Raw genomic sequence first — 22,693 nt, 5'->3', positions numbered from 1 at the left:
CTACACATTCATCCTCTTAACCCCCCCCACCCCCGCTTCCTTCCACTCTTTTATCCTGCCAGTTTTCTTCTGCTTGTCAAACTTCCTCCTCTCTCCACACTCATTTCCTCATTTCCTCTCCTGTCCACCCGTCTTTACCTGTTTCTTCACTCTTCACTGTTCTCTTCTTCCTCACCGAGTCTCACCTCCGCTCTCTTTCCCTCATTTTCTGCTTCTTCTCCTTCTCCTTTTTCCCTTCTCTCTCTTCATTTCTTCCTTTCTCCCCATCGTCACTTGTCACATTTCACTTCCCATTTCATCTTATTTGTTCGTCCATATTCTCAGTTTTTCTCATGCTTTACCTGTTTTTCTTTATCCCTCCATCAGTCGTTCCCCTGCTTCATCCCTCTCTCCTCCCTCAGGTGTTAATGGAAGGGGGATTTGCAGACTTCTCAGTTTTGTAGTTAAAAGGTTAAGGTCCACAGAACAACATCAGCATAATTACTATCAGTCAGATTTCATTAGGATTCATCAGCTAAGAGCTTTTCCTTCCCGCAGTGATCGTTCAATTCATTTCATCGCTGAATTAGCGTGTTTGTGCTCTTCTTAAGTTTTCTATTTCCTTATGCAAATGAGTTTGGCGTTTTCTAGCATCTCTGCAACCTTGCTGCCGCCTCTGTTTCTCAACTTTGACTCTCTTAGAGGGGAACACAGCTTAGCTGCAGCTCCTTTCTCATCCAGTGCAGCTTGGCCTGTAGTTGTTTTTGCTGCCCACACAGCGCATGTGAATGAAGGCCGCATGTCCTTTGTCCGTTTAAAGAGTTTTCACTACAGCACAGCACAAAATCACATCGTTTATACTGCTTGGGACGAACCCTGGATTTCCAGTCTGTCCACTCGGACATTGCACTGGTTTCAGCACAGCAGTTATGTGCTGACAGAACAAAAAGTTTAGATGGCTGACGGCCGGCACACAGTAGCAATCATAACTGCAAAATTCTGATCAAAGTTGATTTATTTTGGCAGAACTGCTGCAATCAGACGACGATCTCACTTCCTCTCCACAGAAATAAAGGTGCTTATCAGTGTTCTGCTGTCTTTCTGAAGATGTGGGTAACACATGAAACCTGACTAACATTAGCAGTGATACCGACACAGCAGCTCCTCTACTGCTACATCACATCCAAACCTCACAGGTGTGTTTATTTGCACGTGTCACGCTTTGGCAAGAGACAAGTCTTTCTGTAAGGAAGGTGCATGAGAAAGGCATCGGGCACAGACGACATCATAAGATTTGACTGGTCCAAGTTAAGGTAATGACAAACACACATCCTTTTTAGTGCCGAGCAGCTGAAGTCACCGGGGTCAGTGTCAAACCTGCTACACTCCAGTGTGTTAGCAGCGAGTTCATCACAGTAGAAAGTCGCTAAAGCAGCTTCATGTGACAATAATGAACAGCAGTTCATCTTAGATTAGGAATTAAACACCAGTTAGTAAGTTAATTTTATTGAGTTGGTTTATAGACGTTCATGTTGGATGTGGGATGTAATTAGCTTCTCTTTCATATGGAAATGTGACTTCGTTAACCACTGCAGCTCAGTTTGTAATTTACTTAATTAATCCCCCCTCAACCTCTGCTAACTGTAGGGATGGGGTGGGGTGGGGTGGGGGGTTCAGTGGGAATTCAACGTGTAAACTTGCCAGCTCTGTGACCTTTGTGGAATCTAACGCGTAAAGTATTAACAGTTATTGTAATATGTGCATAAGACCAGGAAAGACACAACAGTGTTTTGGTGTTTCCTGGTATGATTTCAATGTCTTTCATTTCTTTCACCATTTGTTTTTAAATATTGACATTTTACTTTAACTTTGGAACTTTTGACATTTTGCTTAGATATTTTCCTGTTATGCACCTTTGTCCAAAGCAGAATTAGCAGGTTGAGGGAATCCTGCAGCCAATAGTTTCCTCAGTCATCAAAAGGACATCAAACAACAGACGAGACGAAAATGCAGAGATGGGCTGGATGTGGGATGTACAGGAGTTGTGCATGTGACTGCGTATGCATGTGCTTCTGTGAACGTGCAGCACGGGTAGATGTATGTGGAGGGATAATAGCTACACAAGTCTTTACAAAGCGATTAGTTGTGACACAATTAAGGGAACAAGGTGGAGAGAGGGGAGAGAATTGTTTGCGGCCTGATGCTCGTTGTTTTAATTTGCAACTTTTCATCAGTTTGGGCTCAAAGAAACAACAAGCCGATTAGAAAACAAAGGCAAACAACGTTTGAGCCCGATAATGCCGTTTTGATTTATTCTTCTCTCCCCGCTCTTGTTTGTCTCTCTCCTTTACTCGCTCTTTCGTCATCCATCGCCACTTCTCCCTCTCTCACCGCTGAGAAAAATAAAGGGAAATATTATTTTCTCAATCTCGGCAGCATCATGTAATAGCTTCGTTCTCTGTTCTCACTTCTCCCCCCTTTGCTCTCTGATCTTTACATTCCTGTTCCAGTCTTTTCTCAGTCACCTCCTCACTGCCGTTTCTCTCTTCATCTCAGGTGAGCTCTCAGTCGGCTGTCAGTCACGCCCCCAGAGCAGCGCAGAGCCGGAGCCAAGCCTCGCCGAGACCCCGCAACTCAAGGACGAGGACAGATAGTGTGAGCTAACACACATGCATTCCACATCTTAGCATTTTCAGCATCGCTCGACTTTCACCGGAAGCTTCTCGACTTGTAGCTCCGGGATTAGGGTTTGGTTTTGCTCTTTTTGTCGTACGACGAATCTGCAGTGGAAATAAAGTGATTGCCCTCGGTGGATTCATTCATAAATGCATCTGCTGCCTGTTGAGCAACAGTTATTAGTGAACTGTGGTGGGAGCATCACAGTGTTGCCTTAATGAAACACAGGCTCCAGTTAGCTCCACACCATCAGTGGTGGTACAACAGTTAAAGCAAACATGAATGAGCACATGAATCAAACTGACAGATCAAACATTTCTGACTGGGGAAGGGAAACTTTAAACAAAGGACTGTGTGTTAGTATTTGTATATACACAGTAATGTAGTAGTGTTGATACCAGTGGGAATTAAGAGGGAACCTGACACTCAGTGGAAACAAGTGAGCGACAGGAATCACACCTTCTACACAAACTCATTTCTAAATGTTGTTGACATTGTCCATTTATAGAACAGGTATAGTTTTCTTTCTGGCAGCAGTCACATTGCCAGTACATTGAAATACAGATGTGTAGGAGGATAAAGTAAAAATACATTCGTCATCACTTCAGTCTCAATTACTGTCACACAGCAAACGTTCAGCCTGACGTCGTCGTTCTTTGAGGACGAGTCCCCTCATCGTCAGCCTTGATAGTCATCATTAGTCGGGCGAGTCAATCAGTCAAATTGTGTGAAATCGTAAGTTTGCTGTCCTTTAATTGTGTTAGAGGATGACTGGATATTTGTCCTGTGCTTCCTAAAGGTTTTCAAATTAAATCAGTGGAACAGTGGAATTTCAGAAACTGTGCATGTAAACAGTGTCTGATCCAGGCTGCACAAAAGTACTGTACTGAATTTATTTATTTTTTCTATTCTATTTTTAAAATCAAATCAAACCAAGAACCTGAACAAAGACCGTCACAGACAGAGTCTGTGTGTGTGTGTGTGTGTGTGTGTGTGTGTGTGTGTGTGTGTGTGTGTGTGTGTGTGTGTGTGTGTGTGTGTGTGTGTGTGTGTGTGTGTGTGTCATGTGTCCGCCCTATGGGCGCCTCCAGGGCTAAGCAAAACCTACTGCCCCCATACTCCAAACATACACACAGGCGCACACACACGCCTGAGGCCAAGGCATAAGAGTCCAGGTAGAAGCTCTGACAGCCCAACAGCTGCAGGTTAGACAGACATGTTGTTCACACACACCGATGCACACATACACACAGGCCGACCCTGCATACACACTCGCGTCCAAAGAAATACACACATGAAAGTGCAAAATCAAGCTCAGTGTAAGCTCACGACAAAGGACACACACACACACATCATATCAGTTATGCGTACAGCTGGTCCTGACCCCCATGGCGTGCCCCAGTCTAGCCCACCTGTTCTCTCTCTCACACACACAGACACACACACACTCCCTCTCTTTCTCCTGTGTGTTTTTCTGCAGACCTTCTGCTGTCTGGGTCACAGAGCACATCATGAGCCGCATTCACGATTGCTTTAATTGCACCTGTGTCTGTGTGTACAGTGTGTGTGTGTGTGTGTGTGTGTGTGTTCAGGTCTCATATCTGACTCATGTTTGGAAAGTTTCATAGAAAAGCAGAACAGAAAACGAAGCTGATACGCTCTGGGGGAAACAGTCTGTCGGTGTCGGTGACGGGAAGAGAATAGAAAAGATGGGAGATGATGAGGCAGCTGGTTCCGTGTTTAGACGTATACAGAACATTACAGTGATGGCAAAACATTGTAACACAATGACCAGGGGGGTAGAAGTACACAATCCCAACACCCATGTGAAAATGCAAAACAAATACCCAAGTAAAAGTACCCCTTCAAATTCTTTATGCAGTACTTAGTATATGCCCTAAGATGCACTTAAAGTACAAAAGTACTACACTTAGAAAACAATGTATTTTTAACAGGATTAAAATAAAGTAAAAGTACAATCTTGTACAGCGTCTTTGCTCAGCTGTGATAAAAAGTAGAGAACATTTTGTAAAGATCAGTTACTGCAGAGACTTGGTGTGTAACAGAAACAGCAGCATGTGACAGCGGCTTCACCCACAATAATTCATCAACATTTCTTTCTTTCTCAGACTTTCAAAAGGTTCCATCTGAACTGTACAAGTACCTCAATGTTGTGATTAAAGTATTTTTACCACTTACCTATATTAGCAGAATTTTAAAAAGCCTGGTATTTAGGAAAAAAAGTCAGTGTTGAGCATCACATGGAATGAAGTCACATCATGTACCTGACAATCGAAGGACGAGATAATCAGTGAAGTTCCCGTCTTCAGGAAGAGCAACCATGTCACACTTAGGCTGTGTAAATTTCCAACACATGTGTGGTTCCACTTTTTAAAACAGCTGTTCTCTCAAAGTTCTGATTGAATGCAGATTGTGAACAAGCAAACGAGAGCACAAAGTGCCGTAGCTGGGGATTAGTTTCAGCTGCGGATCAGCACGACTGGCTACGCAGAAGTGAGTGTTCACTGCGATGGGGTTTTGGACGGAGGGGTAAAGGGCACGAACCCATGTTAGCTTTTTCTTTACTTGTGGTCATGTTTTCCCCTTCACCATGGAACTAACCAGCTCTTCCTGTCTCCTCCACCCATTCAGAGACTCCCTGTGCTGGCAGCAGGAACCTTCAGGATCCAAATGTAAGGGACCTCTTTCTCTTCGCTGCTGAGCTGTTCTCTGCCCTGGGCTTCATCTCTGCAGCTGCTGCCTCTGCTCATGGAGCTTTTCACACCTCTGATTTCTGAACTGCTCTTTTAAAGACTGGACTGAAAACTCACTTCTCACTTCATTTCAGGGTCACCTGTGATCAGATCTGACATTTTCCACCGTGATAATGAGTCTGACTTCAGGGTTAAACGTGTCGAATAGGTTTCAAAAAGATAATGAAGCTGTTTTTTGGGTTTAGGTTTGTCTGTGGACAATGATTCAAATTCACATGGAAATACATGTTTATGTTAATAAGACAACAATGTAGTGATCCATCACCAACTATTTGAATTAGATTATTCCTACAAGTACAAATGGAACAATAGAGTATTTTGAGTTTGCGATGGAACAGAGAAAATGGCTTTTCCAGTCTAAATGAAGGCAACACGGAGTCTGTTTTTTTATTTGGGTTATTCTTTAATCCTACACCACAACACACACAACATCAGTAGGATGTAAAAGCACTTCAACATAAAATGCCAACTGGTATTTCAAGCAGGACAAAAAAAAAAAGCACCAAGAATTTTTAGTCCGTGGAGGGTGATGTATCCCGTCTTCCTAAGTCCATTTAATTACTCGTGCTGCTTTCTGTTGTTTTCTGGAGGCTTCCTGAACAGAAATATCTGACTTATGTAAACTAGACAAACTCCGATTTAGACGTGTGTGTTTGTAACATGAAAGCTGTATTTAACTGTTGAGCGATTCACATCATCGTCTTACATCGACTGGGACACGCAGTAGTTGTCCTTGATGACACTCGAAGCAGCGTTAAGCACATTTTGGCCAACTAGAGGAAAAACAGTAAAAAAAAAATTTAAAAAAAGAGCCTCGTGGCTAAAAGGTGGCTCTATGGAGTCTGTAGCTCATAAATACTGCTTTACTCTGAGGCTGATGAGCTTCAGTTCGCTAACAGCCAAACATCTCAGTCTTTGGAGCAGCTCCTCTTCTTCCTCTCATTCTCCTCCACATGTTTGTTTTCTTTCATCCTCATCACAAAACTCTTTTCCCTCTGTTTCCCTTCTGTCCTGGAGCTACTACCTCAGTGTTGTTCTGTTCACCACTCGACCGTCAGGTCTTCAGCCAGTTTGCATGAGGTTTCACACTGGTTTCGTTTTTTATGCAGCAGTTGTGAACACACTGTTATGGACAATGCTGCAAGACAAGTAGCAAATTAACACTTGGTGTCAGTAGATACAGCTCATCACCATCCTGTAATATCAGCACCACAATGCAGCCTGTGACTTATCAATGTTGTAGACATCAGTAGACAAACTTTAATATCTGCATCACACAACCACACAACCTCTGTAGCGTAAAACAAAATGAAAATGTAATGGGTGGTTGCCCGTAAGAGAAATGAAGGAATCTTCTCATGCATTACTGTTGAAAGGAATGACTTTTAATTAGCTACATGTTAATAATAACTACAAATATTCAGATGTGTTTAGAAGACCCACATTCTTCTCAGCATAATCATGTACAAATCTGTATTATGTGTAAAGAGCTTCTGCAGAACTAAAACTTCAAATAAATCTGCTATGATTTGAAAAAGCAGTACTGAGGCTCAAATGGAGAAAAATCATTACCAACCATGTGACACACGCCGGTAGATTTTGAATTAGCCCTGCACATGTCATTGAATTCCAGAGCAGATTTAGGGTCAAAAATGCCAGAGATTGTTTGTTCACATATGACCTGAGTTGACTTCATAAGGAGTCCGAGTGGCTGAATGATTCATACTGTAGCTCAGGAGCAAAGCGGAACCCGGCGTGTTGGTGTTATCAGAGCTAAAAGGCCCAGGAGCACGTCATCATTTCCAAGTGGAGCGTTAGGAAAATGATCCAAATGGTTACAATGGATACCTGCTGACCATTTACTTAGTGGGAATGTCACCTTTTAGTAAGTTCTGCCGGCTTAAAGCCAACCGCAGTGCAACTCTTAAACTTTCTCGCATTAAATATTTGACAGTTGTGTGGCTGGGACTTGGTGTTAATTTACATCCAAACTGATGATGCCTCTCGGTGGGTCTTTGCGGGATCGTCCTGCTCTTTATCTCTTAGTCTTTTTTCAGGTGCCAACCTTTTTGAAGCCAGGTTAACAGTGTAGTCTCTCTCTCTCTTCCTCGATTTCCAATTGTCACAGATGGTATTTACTGCTTCGTTAACAGATTTTTGATGTAACTCTTTTAGGGTTATTAGAGGGAGAAAGTAGTGATGAAGCTCAGTGAATCCTAATCCCGTTCTGAGGAAGAGCAGGGTCGAGCACTCAAAACTTGATGATGCCGAGCTGAAGCCTCTGTAGACCATTCGTTTTGCAGCCTTCAGGTGTCACCGCTGTTGTCCTTTGAAGGAAGGGCAGTCTTACAATGAGCGACGGTTACTTTACGCGTCTAGCTGAGTCCCGACTCACTTTAAAAGCTCATACGCTTGTAGATTTGCTGCTGTGGTCGCTGAAAAGTCATTGCGCTTCAAATGGATGGAAACCCTCATCAGGTCAAATCTGGCTCTACCCGAATATATTCTGAACCTAATCGTTGTCCTGTTTGCAGCGTCTCCAAACTGAAGGATCAACAAAGTGTCCAAAAATAAAAACTAAGTAAAAACAAAATGGTATTTTATCTATGCAACACGACCAAAGTTGGTGAAGACCGAAGTGGTGTTGTTGTTGTTGTGTAGGTGTTGGGGTTTGATGACTACAGCTGTATGCACACCACTACTGTACCATGTATTGTTTTCTTTTTCTTATTTTCTAGACAAGTCCCGAGATGAGGATTAGCGGTGAGGCTTGGATTTGGAATTGGTGTAAAGATGCGTGTGTGTGAGTGTGCGTGTTCGAGACAAATACAATTTTAAATCTTTAAAATATAATTGTGTGCCTTGCTACTTTTATCTGTTACTTCTACCTGTTTTTTGTTAATTGAAACCACTGCTTTCCTAGTTAGGTGACGAAAACATGCAACAAAATAAAAAGATGAGTGGGGGAAAAACCATTTGATGCAAGGTTGATGTTGAGCTTGTGTATATATGTAAAGGTGTAAGACCTTGGTTTCAAATGCAGAGGAAAGAATGCTCGGTGTTTGTGTTTATTCAACTCTGTGACCTGTGATGTGAAATATCTTGATTCTTAGTTTCGGCCATAAAGAGCTTGACTGCATGGTTCCCACTTACTACAATGTAAAACCAACTGTTGAGAAATAAACTTAATTTATTGGAAACACAAAATTCCGACGTTGTGTTGTACTTCTGCTGTGCCTCAGATGTTTGAACAAAGAACAAAGGAAAAAGATGGGTTTCTTGTAATGTTTCTACGGAAACGATAAAGTTAATGAAGATTCTGAAAACATTATGTGCAAAAATAAAGATATAAGAAAATCCACAAAGAGTAAAAGTCCTCAGAATGTTCTGCAGTGTACCGCAGTGACTGAGCTAAGCTTGCAGCTTGAAGATGATCATGTAATATTCCTGTGAGCAGAACAGTTACAAAATGGACTTTAAAGTGAGTTCATTTGCTCAATTTATGAATAAAATTTGAGGATTAGTTTTGTGCATCCTCAACAGCAAATCTCCTCTGAGTGCGTTTCATCATGGGGTGTTTGCAGCCTTTCCGTCGCTCTCGTTGCCTGTGTACAGTGTGTTTCAGTGTGTTCATAAACCCCAGATTAACCAACTCATTTTGCTGCCAAACAGGAACAATGCATCTCTTATTTGAATAGTCAAAGGCGACTTATGAAATATTTGCTGTAATCCTTCAAACTATTAAAAAGTCTCTTAGTCTCTCTTAGTTTTGTGCAAGATTACATAACATTTATCTTACGTTAAAGCTACAGTAAGTAACCGTATTTTATTGTGAAGAGGTGCTGTCGAGGCCTCGAGTGACGTCTCAGTGTTAAAAACTTTCAGGAGACTTTTCCTTTATAACCCGTCACACAATCCCATCGCTTTCTGCTTGATATGTAGGTTTTACCGCCATTTGTTGTAACTTAACGATGACCAACACCTGAAGGGCTCGTCAGAGCTACGATATGCAACTAGTGCTAAGTTGCATATTGTAGCTTTATTTCTTACAGTTATAGTCTGATTTAGAGCAAATCTTTTTTTGCATTTCCAGCACAAAATGCCCTGTTTGTGTTGCTCTTCTTGCACATGAAGAGTAGTAGTAAAAATTACTTTTACTTTGGACGTTAGCTACTTGATTTTATTAACCAAGTCCGCTGAAAGCTCATATACTTTTGAAAACATCTCATCATCTTCTTTAAACATATGTTTACAGGGGTCTTTGAAAGAGCAGTGTGTGACCAGGAGTAATTACAGCAAAAAAAGGGGGTAAGCTGTCTTTGGTTTTAAATTAAATTATTCACTATAACCACAGATTGAACGTAAAATTCCTATATGTTACCTTCCTTGACTTTTTGTGCATAATCTGCTTTGTGCATCGGTAAAAGCCTTACATATATGATAACTTACAACATAAGTAAGCATTTAGAGTTGGAAAAACACCGACCCAATGATTCGCAGTGCTTCCACAGTTTCTGTGCGAGGAAATTTTCACCTGCATTTAGCGAGTGGCGGTGTGTTATTTTCAAGTCATGGACCCAATTTCTCAAAAACACTAAAATCAAAACAGGAGCTGTGACTTTTTTTCCTATGACAACCGCGATGTGTCAGGCCCCCAATCATCAAAAATGCATCATTAACATTTTTTGATCTTCCAAAGATTTATGTTTTGCCCTTAATCAGACCTCGGTTTTCCCACTGTGGCGAACTCGGCCGCCTGTGTTCAGTGCACACGCTCACATGGGAAGTTTGAACGGCTGAGGAGACGGAGAACAATTGTAAACTGAAGAAGGTGATTGGGTGTGATGATGAAAAACACGCTTTGGTGATATTACTGAACGTTAAATAATGTTTACTTCATCAGACGGAGGTCAGTTCAGGAAACAGGAAAATGCTGCTGATGACACTGAGAAGATGGGTGGATAATGAGGAAGAGGCCGTCTCTCTGAACACACACACTGCAAATCAATTTGTCCCTGATTGCAGAGAACTGATCTTGGTCTGATGCTGTTGGTTCCTTTTCACATCAAACCTGAAGATGTTTGTGCTGAAAACATTCAAACGGCCCCCGACGTTAAAAACTACGATTATTTTAGATAACAGGACAAACACTAAAGTCTCTCTAGTCTCATCTAGGAGCTGCAGTTGTCATTACAGCAGAGTAGTAGGATTTTCACAGAGCACATATACACTTTCACACACAATGAAATTTAACCTGCACGTAACCCATCACCCTGTCAGGGAGCACTGAGCGACCATAGGCACCCAGGCAGCAGGACACCCAGTGTCTCACTCAGGGACACACTGGGTGCATGAGCTGGGATTTGAACCTGCAGACACTCTGCATCCCAGTAGCTGCTCCGTACACTTACAGGGCCATTAGAATGTAAAGGGCTCTGAGTGTAATGACATTTTATGGAAATGTGTCCGATCGGTTTCGTCGGTTTACCTACTGTGGAGAAAACACCTGACAGCGAATGTAGACATTCGAACGCAGAAGAGCATAGTGTTCAACAAAGAGACATCTTTTCCCTGCTGACCCACAAAATGGGGGGAAACAGTCACAGAGCCGAGCATCACAGATATTGTGGTTGAATAAAGACGATGCACAAAGGCAACGTGCACTGAAGCAACTGGGACCAGCTGCAGTGGAAGAGCTAAGGAGGATTATGGGAAACTTTTTTCAACTTTTGTTCACTACACATCATATTCTTTGCACAGTTTGGCCAACGGCCCCAACTCAGCATCAGATTACCGCATTATTGGCTGCTGTGGCTGAAATTATGAACGGATCGCTGAACGGAAATCATTACAATTAAAGATAAACACAAAGACGCAACAAGAAGTACAAGTACATACTGTAAAGTGTCCAAGTGGACAACGGGACGGGCCTGGCCACAGCACCATTACTTCCTGTGTCTCTTCACTAGCAGCTGCTGTGTATTTAACTCCGTCATAATGCTGCATTGTGACACTTCCTTCTGTCTTCCACAGAGTATCAGAGCAGAGCTGTCAGAGGATTAAAAAAATGGCAGTTAGCTGCAACAAAACACACTCCACATTAAAGCAAATTGCTTCTTGCGATTGTTGATAGTTTCTCATTGTTGCGTCCCTCTCGGTTGGAGCTGTGATGTTGATTGTGGCTGAAGGGGCCTTCAGATGACTGATAAGCGTTGATGAATGAAAATGGAAATGCTTTTCAGCGTTTTGCCTTCAAAGGGAAATCAAATATGGAGGAAAGAGAGGGGAGAGCAGAGGAGGGAGGATATTTGCCTTTTTGCAATTAACAAGATATGTTCTTTTTTTGTCAGAAAAATGGAAATGGCTTTTAAGGTCGTAAAGGTCGAGCGCATCGAAGCATGGTGGCTCTGCAATTACTCTTCAGGCAGAGGCCTGATTGGGGGGAGGGCAGAGGGGGGAGGGCATGGAGGGGGGGGTCCGGCCGCGCGCTGACGGTCAAATTAACGAGACGGCCGGCTCCCTGTTGAAAAGATCACATGTGATTACTGTACATCAAACAGACGGAGCGCTCAAATGATCTCCCCTGTTACTGTGAAGTCCCGCAAAAAGGGAGAAGACGCAGATGGACTGATTAGTTAAAGGTTTTAAATGTCAAAACTTTCACTGTCCACAGCTTGAATGAGTCTGCTTCTCCTCTGCTCAGCCACCGGAAGGGGGGGGGTCATCCTCGAGTTTTTACACCAGGCACAACAAATGGCCGCCCTCCTGACACAACTGAGGACATTCTGGAGATCATTAGGCTGCTCTGTCCAGTCTGTCCCTCTCTTACCCCGTTTGAATGTAGAAACCAGAGCAGTTCTCATGTCTGTGACAGAGACAGGATTATGGCTTTTTGCTGGCTCTTTTTCAACTAGGAAACTACTTTTCCAAAGTCCAGAGAACCACCCAAGTTTTAGTTACTCGTGATAATTTTACACTCAACCTATGACGTAAGCAGCTCTTGGTTCTAGACCAAAAAAGACTTGGTGCCACTCCAGTTCTTTGAGAGGAGAAACTGGTCCAAAGTATGCATTGGCCCCAAAGCAGCATACTGAGGCCACATCGGTGTAACCTGGCTTTTCCAGATCCACCAAGCACACAATTAACAAAGAATCTTTGAGTCCTAATGTTCCTAATGTTCTACTGAAAGCAGCAGCAGCGTCGGTACAAGCGACAGGAAATAACGTCACCATGCTTTTTCTGAATCCTGTTCGAACCATCAATGGATACTCTAACAAAAAACTGAAATTGACCTTGTTGAAGTGTGAGAAGAAAATATTTCCATCACCAACATCAGCTGCACAATTACAATTAGGTTAGAAGAAGTACCTGAGGTGTAGGAACCCTGACCCTGAAGAGAAAGTGGTCCGGTTCAGGCAGCACTAAGAGGGTTTTGGTTAAACACTTAAAGATTCCTGATGTTATTATTGACATTTTCAGTTAAATGTATTCAACTGCATTTAAAGGGCAACTTCACCAATTTTCAACTTGCTTTCTTTAGTATGTACATTGATCCCTGTCTGAAAATATTTCATGTGGGCGAGCTCTGGAAGAGCAGGTCGACCATGATCACAAACTTGAACAACGAGAGATAACATAATGTGAACTGAAGGTTCCTCCAAGTGATGTCACCTGGAGGCGTTTTTCAGCTTGAAGCAGAGAGATATAATGTAGGAGAGTCACAGGGAAGTTTAATGGCTTTTATGTACATGTACTACTAAAACTGGATCCAAAAGAAGCCGGACATCAGTGACGGTGTCCTTTAAGGGAAAAGACAGAGTAAATGAGACATTAAGACATTACAGTGATTCAAAAGTGGATAGCTGAGTCTCGACTTTAAAAGTTTTCCGTAAAACAAAAACAGAGATGCTCCATCATCAGGACCCAGATGGTCTGGGTTCTCTGTATTCACACAGGTGAGCCTACACTCTGCAGTACCTGCAGCACTTCTGCACAGGATGCAATCACCTCCCGCTCAAAGACTGCGAATCAAAGATCCATTTAAAGGTATTTGTGTTATTAGAATGCGGCAGGGTGGGGACACGTCTTCAAGCTTCTGCACCGGCACTGAATGAAAATGAGACGACGTGTGCGTTCAGGCACACACGCAGCGTAAAGCGCCTTCTCAAGTCGCTCTCCACGCCGTAATGATCTTCTCGTAGCGCTGCCGAAAGCCTCCGCAATCCCTCCTTCATTTTCCCGCTCCTCTTCTCCCTGATGAGCAGAGCCATAATGTACTTCAGTCTGAGGACGAGGGGAGAAAATGAAAGATAGATTGAAAACAGATTCGCTTCTAAGCTGATCCTACATTAGGGGATGTACATAATAGGAAGAAGTCATCAAGGGTTTGTTCGCCGCCATCAGAGCGATCCGTCGATGACCCGACATGCTGCAGATGAACAGAGAAACTTGAGGTGTTTCTCATGCCCACACACGTTTGACCAGGATGTTCTTAGACTTCAGATCCAGAACCGACCCAGAACCAAGGCCTCAGCTGCCACCGAGGTCACATTTTCTTTTTTCCCCTCTCATTTCATGGGCCGATTCTTGTTTTAGGTGGGACTGCATTAAAATGAAATCTTGACTCAGGAGGTTTTACAATTGTTGAGCTGATGAATTGTCAGACTGTGGTTTTGTTGGTTTCAGTTTATGTTTTTCAATCAACTTTCAGAACAATCAACATTCACTCACCTTTCACCTGATAACTCAACATTTACCAAGAACCGACAGATTCTTTTAAACTACACGTACCCAAACTCATCACTGACACTTTACAGCCACCTGGGAATCAAACCCGGGACCTTCTACCTGTGAGGCAGCAGCGCTAACCATTTTACCACTGTGCTGCCCAGGCTCTAGATAAACTTAGCAAAAAAACACCAGCAACAACAAAAAAGATAAAACCAAAAATCAGCACAGAAATATACACACAGAGTTTGAGTGCACACAGGAAAAGAGTGTGAACGTGAGCAGTTTGAAATCTTAAAGAGTGTGAGCAGTAGCTGCAGATCCTCCCTGGCCGCCGAGGTTTCTGTTTACAGGAGTGTCCTTGAATGCAACGCAAACAGTTCTCAGGTGTGTTCAGAGGTCCAGTTCTCACACCTGTGCTGATTGGTGACTTTTTCAAAAACTGAAAACACTCGTATTTCTGTCTTCATGTGTCGCTAATCCACTTGCATGTCCTCGTACGCCCCTCCTCCCCCGCAGAGCCAATCAGTCCTGATCGTTTTCACCTGTGAAAGGAAGAAAGACCACGAAACACAACCACATCCTTCAGTTCTGTGACCTGTTTGTTCTGGTTCTGGTTCTGGGTGCCTCCAAAAAGTCTTAAACTATAAACCTCCAGCTGAAACTTTATTTTTGGTCCAAACATTTTTGATTACGTAGACTTGGGACCCACAGAGACTCACTGTGTCCATGCAGACCTGCAGTTGGACTCTTCCAATGTGGACAGATTTACTGGATTTGTGCACCAGCAGAAACAGTCTCCCCACATCTGAGCAGGTAAGACCGAGTGTGGAACCAAGGTGGAGCCAGGTCTAGCATGTGTCCCCCTGAGGACTTGTCTGGACTTTTATCTGTGTTTGGTGGATGTAGCTATAGTGTGTGTGTGCAGATGTTTTTGGATGTGTGTGTGTGTGTGTCAGTCCTGTGATGGGTGATGTGTTTAGAGTTATTATTGGACGGATGTAGGATCAAACTTGACTCTCTGAGGCCATTTATTGGACATTTGGAGCCTATACTGCTCATGTCCGTCTCTTAGTCAGTACTTTCTGATTTCCCAGCTCTGTCTGAGGCTCCTACTGTAAACTCACATCTTAAAGAGACTCTCAAAGATTAATTAAAATTTCTTTTTGTAAAGACAAAGTAAGAAGAAGCTTTTGGAATCTTTTAATTGAAATAATCTGCATTTGGTGTTTTTGTTATTTTCATGAAACACTGCTGCTACAATTCATATAAAGTTTCAGAGCAGTGACGTTATCTGACAGAGTGCAGCTCCATTAAAGTGTGTGTGTGTGTGTGTGTGTTATATGAACTCATAGTTTTATCCTGATTGCATTTTCACATCAGTCGTCAAAATGCATTTAAAAAACAATTTAATATTAGACAGCGAGAGGCCAAGAGCTGCTCACAACGGCCGAATAAATAAAAGCAACGAAGATGCCAGCATCAAGCCGAGACCACAATCAATCATTAGCATACGTATAGTGTGTGTGTGTGTGTGTCTGTGTGGGAAAGGACAGAAACTGAGACATAAAGTTGATGTCCCTGATGTCTATTATCAATCATTTGCATATGGAGGTGTGCAGGAAACGAGAGTGTGTGTGTGTGTGTGTCTTCAAGATGCTCCATCTGTAATTCCTCATAGCAGTTAATTCATCATCTGCACTGAGGCATCGGGGCGTCCGCAGGCGTTTAGGACTAATATTTCAGCTCCCATTACAGTGGCGGTGCAGAGAGCCGAGCCTCCGGTTCGACCTCTGACCCCATCCGGGGGAATCGCAGCCTGACCCCATCCATCAACGTGGGGAGAGGGGAAATATTAAGAGGGTAACATTATTAGTGAGATTACAGGGAAGAGATTTAACTGTCGTTCCCAGCTGGCGGCGTGGGTGGCTGTCATCGGCTGTCTGTCCACTCACCTGCCTGTCTGTCTCTGACGTCACGCAGAAGACGACTGGCGACGTCACTGCGGAGTGTTTGTGTATGTGCAGCTTCACCATCAGAACCAGTTTTAACTTGGATCAGCTTGAATGTGCGGCTCACACTGCGAAAAACAACACGCTTGACGCATTGTTTTTATAAATAAAATAAAATAAATGCACGTCATTTATTTACCACTGGAGGTCAAATAAAAGCAGCTTTAAAACAGGATGTAAATGAAGATCAGAGTTCAATTTCTGATCCTCTGAGTCCACGTGAATGTGGAGGCTGCATTTCCAGCCAATCAGAATTGGAGCACATGAATAATGCAAATATGTAAATGAGTTCTGAATGGGCGGCTAGACAGGAACTGGATCACTAATGAGACCAGCCACAACATTAACACCCCTTGTAGTGCACAGGGGTCAGTGGGAATGTGGCGTCCATCCTGACTCCAGGACCCCAGCTGGTGTTAATGTTGTGGCTGATCAGTGCTTGTCTGCATACCAGGATCCTGTTGTTGCAGTCAGAACGGAGCCTTCAGACTTTGTAGTTACAGCAGATGGTGACAGGGGCTGCAAAGACACAGAACTCAGAAAGTACCTTTAGGATTTAGAGCAACTTGGAGCTGTGCTGCTTTTAAAGCCAAAAGTTGTCGTCTTTTACAAACGAGCTTTTTGTTCATCAGTCACTTGTTGGAAACTGTTCAGTCAGATCTTCAGAACAAAAACTGCTGATTTCTCTGTCATCTGCCGTCTTTCACTGAGGAAACGGAGACGTGTGATCTTTAGCGGACTGATGGCCGCCTTAATAGAAAGGCACGCGTGTCTGCAGAGATGACAGGCTGCCTCCACAATGGATTTAGAGAGACATGACTGGGAATTATTGACTTTTGTTGTGTTTTTACAGCAAGTCAGAACAAACTGATGACAGCTGATGGTGTGTGTGTGTGTGTGTGTGTGTGTGTGTGTGTTCAGTTTGAATGAGAACACTTGTTTTGGTGTAGTTTGAAAACATGAGATAGAGATAAAAAAAATAATATTTTCAACAGAGTGAAATTTCTAAATCCTGAAATTTCAGTGAATAGATTCTAAAATCTGTCCGACGTTTTGACTTGATCTGATTTTGGCTTCACTTTTCAATAATATTTAACACTTATGCAACATCATCTCTAAACCTTATCAACATAATGTGTCAGCGTTTCTAACCAGAGCAGTGTGTCATAATCTCATTCTGAGTTTGTTCTTTGGACAATTGTGCTCTATTTCAAAGTGACAATAACGTCAGGACGTGACAGGACATCTGTTACACAGGAAGTGAACAGCCACTTAAAGCCGAAATGAGCAGAATTGACCCAATAGCCTGTTTACGATCAATACAGTCGTCAGAAAACCTATAATAATAATATTTATGATTACACTGCAGGGAATGTGAAGTGAAGCTGCCATTTTACACTGTAAAGACACAGAGTGTGGATTTAAAGAAAATGTTTTTTCTGACCGTGAGGACTCGTTTAGAAGCTGTGGAACAAACTGCTCCTTCCACGTCAAGAACGAGCTACTTTCATCTATAAAAACCTAAAATGAATTCAGTTTAAGACAACAGCGAGTAGGAAATGCCAGGTGACGCGCTGGGTATCGGGTTTTAAATGCACCTTGTGAAAACATGTTGGTTTTCTCTGAAGAGAACGAGGAACTTGAACGCACCACAGCATGAAGAGAAAGTGAGTTGTTGCTCTGCTCCTGGAGCAGTGTGTGTGTGTGTGTGTGTGTTTGTGTGTGGTCCTGAGGGATAACAGCAGGTTGACTGTCCTGGTTCTGTCTGCTGTACTTTGCCTGGTCACAGCCTATAATGTAAACACACACACACACACATTCTGCAGGGACAAATGCATAAAGCACATCATGAGCTGTTGGTCACATACTTAGGAAATGCAAAGACACACACACACACACACACACACAGAGCGGAGTTGTAATTCTATAAGGAGGTCCAGCATGTCTCCCCTGAAACCTCCAGTCCAATTCATTTGATTTCATTATGGAGGGAGAGAGTGAGAGGTGAACTGTATTGTGGGAGAGCGAGGCCGGGCTGCAGCAGCGGTTTTCATTAGGAGCTGCTGGTTAGAGCTGCGATCCAATTTAGACTGCAGGCTGGCAGAGTGGCGAGCTGTGTGTTTTTATTGGTATTTAATCAGCTCGATTGGGACGTTTTATTAGTGCAATGTTTTGTTTCGGAGGACAGACGAGAACTGTAGGTTATTAGGGGAGCTCAAAGTGAGGCGCTCAGTCCCTGCAGGGGTCCTGGAGGGGTTTCTGCGGGTCCAGAGGAGGATGGGATATTGAAAATGTGTCCAGCGTGCTTCAATAAGAAAGCGGGGAGGGAGGCAGTAAAACCAGCAGAGTTGAGTGTTCGATTCCCTGGGCTGAAATGTCAGGATGCAAATTAGAGTTTTAGCTCTGTGAACGTGTCTCTGAGGCAGAGCTCCGAGTTAACCCTCAGAAGGTGGAGCCAGCAAATACAAGCCGACAGGAAGTGATGAACGTCAGTGACGTGTTTGTGTCTGGAAAGTGAAAACTTGTCAGCTTAGCTCATTAGCTGCTAGTTAGCACAGACTGACTTCCTGCAGAGTCACACCTGCACCTGTGTGTGCGAGGAGAGAATCCACAGAGGCTGGAACACACCTGTCGACTACCTGGGAAAAATGTGTGCACCTGTGCTATTGTCGTTTATGTTTGAGTGATGTGACCTGTGGGACCCCTTCAGTCCTTTAACTTTAACCCGAAAACACAACCTGAAGAATTCTTTTGTCTTTCTCTCATGGAAACAAAATATTAGCGCAAAGAGAAGGAAGAGGGAATAATTAGAGACACACACGGGGAGGAGGAGGAGGAGGAGGAGGAGGAAGAGTGAGAGCAAAGGGAGGAGGCAGTGAGAGAGTGAATATAACTTTATTGTGGAGTCTGCTCACACACGGGGAGCGGACAGAGGAGCAGGACGAGTCGCGCTCAAATGATGATGATGATGATGATGATGAGACCTCTCACTCAAACACACCTCATCCTTAGTTCCGCTCGTCTTGTGGGCGCTGCTCTCCGTCCCCGTCCTCAAAGTCTTCTTCCACGGACACAGAACTGGGAGCGCATGATCCAAATCAGATGAAGCGATGCGCGCCACCGCGAACGTTTCGTTTGACACGAAAGTTCATTTTTACCGCTGCTGCGTCACGCGCACCGGGCAAACAAGTCCCGAAGCCTTTGTTTTAGGGTTTGTTCAGTGTTTAAACGTTTTTCCTGGTGGGTTTGGGGGCATTAAAAAACTTGACTGAGTCGTCGCCGCTCAGGAACTGGCAGTGCAGTGTATTCCGAACAATAAAGGCAGAAGAGACGAGTCCTCGCGCTGCACCGCCAGCGCTATCACCCCCCCCCCCCCCCCCCCCTCTCTCTCTCTCCTTCTCTTCCTCTATCTCTCTCTCTCTCTCTCGGTCTCTTCCTCTCCCTCTCTCCCTCTCTCTCTCTCTCTCTCTCTCTCTCCCACCCTCTCTCTCCCACCCTCTCTCTCCCCCCCCCCCCTCTCTCTCTCCTTCTCTTCCTCTATCTCTCTCTCTCTCTCTCGGTCTCTTCCTCTCCCTCTCTCCCTCTCTTTCTCTCACTCACTCACTCTCACACACACACACACTCAGGCACTTGCTGACATACCGACACACACTTTGGCGCCGCTGCCGTATCAACTGTATCACACCGATGTCACTGCCGAGCTCGTGCTGCTGAGAGTCAGAGCCGCGCGCTCACGCACTGACCGAGACACCAACGGGCACCGGGCGTGGGACAGCCGGGGACGGAATGCCCTTCTCGGACGGAGAGCCCGCGGCGGCGCCCGCCTGAGAAAGAGGGAGTCCGCAGACCCTGCACCCGGAGACACAGACTCGCGCTTCTGCTGTCTTCGCTGTGTGAGACAAGCAGTCACTGCTGAGTGGGAGCGCAGAGAAGAGGGACAGGAGACACCGGGACCAGGATCCGGAGCCGCACGGGGACGATGTGTGAAGGGTAGCGCCAGGAAGAGGCAGAATTAGAAATAATAAAGGACACGTCTGTTGTGCGCACCGGGACCAGGATCCGGATTCCGCTTGTGAGTTTTATCCGAAGGTTAAAGAAGACGCGAAAAACGACAGAAAGAAGATTGTTGTTTACTCAGCGGCAGAATTAACCCATCTCTTGATCCCAGTTATCGCTGACTGGTCCGTGTCCGGAGGCGAAGCGGAGCCGGAGACGCCCGGGACCATGATCAGGATCTTCCCGGATTTCAGCGTCCAGGTGACGGCCTCGGCAGCCGGCGGAGCCGGAGGCGGAGGAGGAGGCGGGGGGGGCGGCGGGATGGTGACCGGTCCCCCGGTGGGTCGAGTCCCGGTGCCAGTTCCAGGAGCCACGAACGGGACCCCGCAGAGCGTTCAGGGAATCACCAGCTACCAGCAAAGGTACGTGGGGACGTGTAAGTGTGATGGAGCGGGGCTGACCCCAAAGTGGAGAAGTTGCACATCCACACCGCAGTGAAACACCTGGTTCCTGCTGTGTGTTTGTCCACTTTTTCTTTTGGGAATCCATAAAAAACCTCTTAGAGCAGCAGCACCCGCTTTGTTCACGGGACATTTGTGTTCAGGAGCAGTTGGGCATCTCTAACTCAGTGGACACTTCACTCCGTCTCTGGCTTCACTGGATGGAGGCGGTTGTTTCTTTTTCACTCAGTCTGTTTGGAGAAATGTTCCAGAAAATGTGACCTTTCCCTCTTCTGTTAAACCCAAACACAAAAGAAACATCTGCTGACTTTAATGTCACAGAAGAGGATTAAATTCAATATTTGAGGATTATTTAGTGTTTGGGAGTGTGTGTAAAGAGGTGTAGTCGGCAAAGACTGTGGGCTGAAGCAGTGGGAGACGGGGAAGTAGAACTCAGTGATGTAGTGGAAATGGAGCAGTGAGGTTGAACTACTTGAGCTGAAATATAAGTATGAAGTCCAGGTAATTGAGGGGGGAAAATCCCACATGAGGTTGTGCTAATTCCGAGGAAACACGGGAGGTCATTTGATTGGGTTATCTGAGCGGAGAAGAGGAATATGTGGAGTGTTTTCCAGCTGGGCACCGAGCCGTGGTGACAATTCACTGCATCCATCCTCCTGTTACTTCCTTATTTCCTCTCCGCTCTGAATCTAAATGACTGCCTCCCCGTCCGGCCGCTCAGTAGGGTTGTTTTTTCTAATCATCTGGAGCCACGGGGGTGCCAAAACAAGGAAAGTGTGTGTGTGTGTGTGTGTGTCTGTGTGGGGTGCGGGGGGGGGATAAGAGAGTCTAAAAGCGACATAAATCAGAGCCAGGGCCTCTCGGACTGCACCCAGAAAGTCTCGGGCCCTCTGCAGCAACAAACACAAGCCCAGTAAGAGCTGTATTGTTATTTAAAGCAGGGCTTCTGGGCACAAACAGACCTCAGAGCCCCTGATTCCTGAGCATCTTGGGAAGTGGGCTGCATGTCTGTGTTCATACGTGGGAGGTGAGGATTAGAGCAGCGCTTGGACACGTTCTTGGATCATTTCTCCCGCTGCAGTTAAGACTATGTCGTCATGTGGCAGCTGCAGAACCCTCAGCCCCCCACACCCCAGTTTGGGGACGGATGGGTTTAAAGGTGAACTTCACCCTGAAAGGTTCGAGTTTTACCTCTCGTCTCCTGCAGCCAGGGCGATTTTTAATAAATCCCACTGGTCTTGAGCGCCCGTTCAGCCCGCCACCCCTCTTCCTGCTCTCGGTACATATAATGTTTCCCACCCAACAAACAGCTGGGAGCTAATGTGTTTATACACCACGCTCCATTATCCACGTCGCCTCTGTTTGACTGCTCTCGGTAAGCAGAGCTGAGTTGGAGACAGCAGGAGCAGCCAAACCTGGTCCACACAGGACGGAGCGAGCGCTCGTTTCCCCGAGACTGGATCAGATTGAAAAATAAAGGCTCGCGTTGTTTTTAGGGGGAAATGTGTTAGTCGGTGCAGCTCAGGCCTCGTGAAGCTGCTGATGGAGGAGGAGGCTCAAACCTGGGAGCTGTCAGGTTGTGGCCTGGGTTCAGATAAGGGGGCGCGGCCTCTGCTTTAGCATGTCCCTCACTGTATTTTCAGAAACCAGGGATGCAGCGAAAACCAGCCCCCAGTTTACTGAAGTGGACTTTTAACCAGGAAAAACTGCCTGTAGACACGTTTCCAGAGTGAAACGAATGTGGACTGTGGCTGGAAACAGTCGCTGCTGCTTTCAAACAGGTGAAGACGACGAGGAAGGAGCACGTGTTGACACCTTCCCTAAACGCATCACTGCGCGTGTGTTGGTTGGTCGACGGCTGCTCAGCTCTTGACAGGTCACGGTTTTTCCCCCACAGCCCCACGTAACCCTGTATTTGTGTGGATAATACCCAGCATGCCTGTGACCTTGATAGGTCATTGGTATAGAGAGGGAAGCTTTTCAGCTTCCAGGGCTGCAGCCTGAGGGTTAATGACACAGCACACGCTCGGTTACAATGAATTATACATTTTTAAAAAACACAGCAATT

General features: G+C 44.9%; 2 protein-coding genes across 11 annotated transcripts in view; both read left to right on the top strand.

The window, feature by feature from the left end:
• akap6 (A kinase (PRKA) anchor protein 6) overlaps nucleotides 1–8,636 on the top strand; it is a 184,307-nt gene extending 175,671 nt beyond the window's left edge. For all 5 annotated transcript variants that reach the window (XM_067478824.1, XM_067478827.1, XM_067478823.1 and 2 more), the window contains 2 exons: nucleotides 2,536–2,634; nucleotides 5,308–8,636. In XM_067478824.1, coding sequence (XP_067334925.1) covers nucleotides 2,536–2,634; nucleotides 5,308–5,352 — 144 coding nt within the window. In that variant the 3' untranslated portion in view covers nucleotides 5,353–8,636. The remainder of the gene's footprint in view (nucleotides 1–2,535; nucleotides 2,635–5,307) is intronic.
• Nucleotides 8,637–19,726: 11,090 nt separating this feature from the next.
• LOC137101230 (neuronal PAS domain-containing protein 3) overlaps nucleotides 19,727–22,693 on the top strand; it is a 267,664-nt gene continuing 264,697 nt past the window's right edge. For 4 of the 6 annotated variants that reach the window (XR_010911005.1, XR_010911006.1, XR_010911007.1 and 1 more), the window contains exon 1: nucleotides 19,727–20,586. Coding sequence is in view for 1 of the 6 variants with exons in the window: in XM_067479369.1 (XP_067335470.1) it covers nucleotides 20,393–20,586 (194 nt within the window). In the remaining 5 variants the exon portion in view is untranslated. The remainder of the gene's footprint in view (nucleotides 20,587–22,693) is intronic. The other 2 variants (XM_067479369.1, XM_067479372.1) reach the window with 2 other exon arrangements.

This window comes from Channa argus, chromosome 16, assembly GCF_033026475.1.
Source record: "Channa argus isolate prfri chromosome 16, Channa argus male v1.0, whole genome shotgun sequence".
In the NCBI taxonomy this organism is placed as follows: Eukaryota; Metazoa; Chordata; class Actinopteri; order Anabantiformes; family Channidae; genus Channa; species Channa argus.
This window is presented reverse-complemented; position numbering and strand designations above follow the sequence as displayed.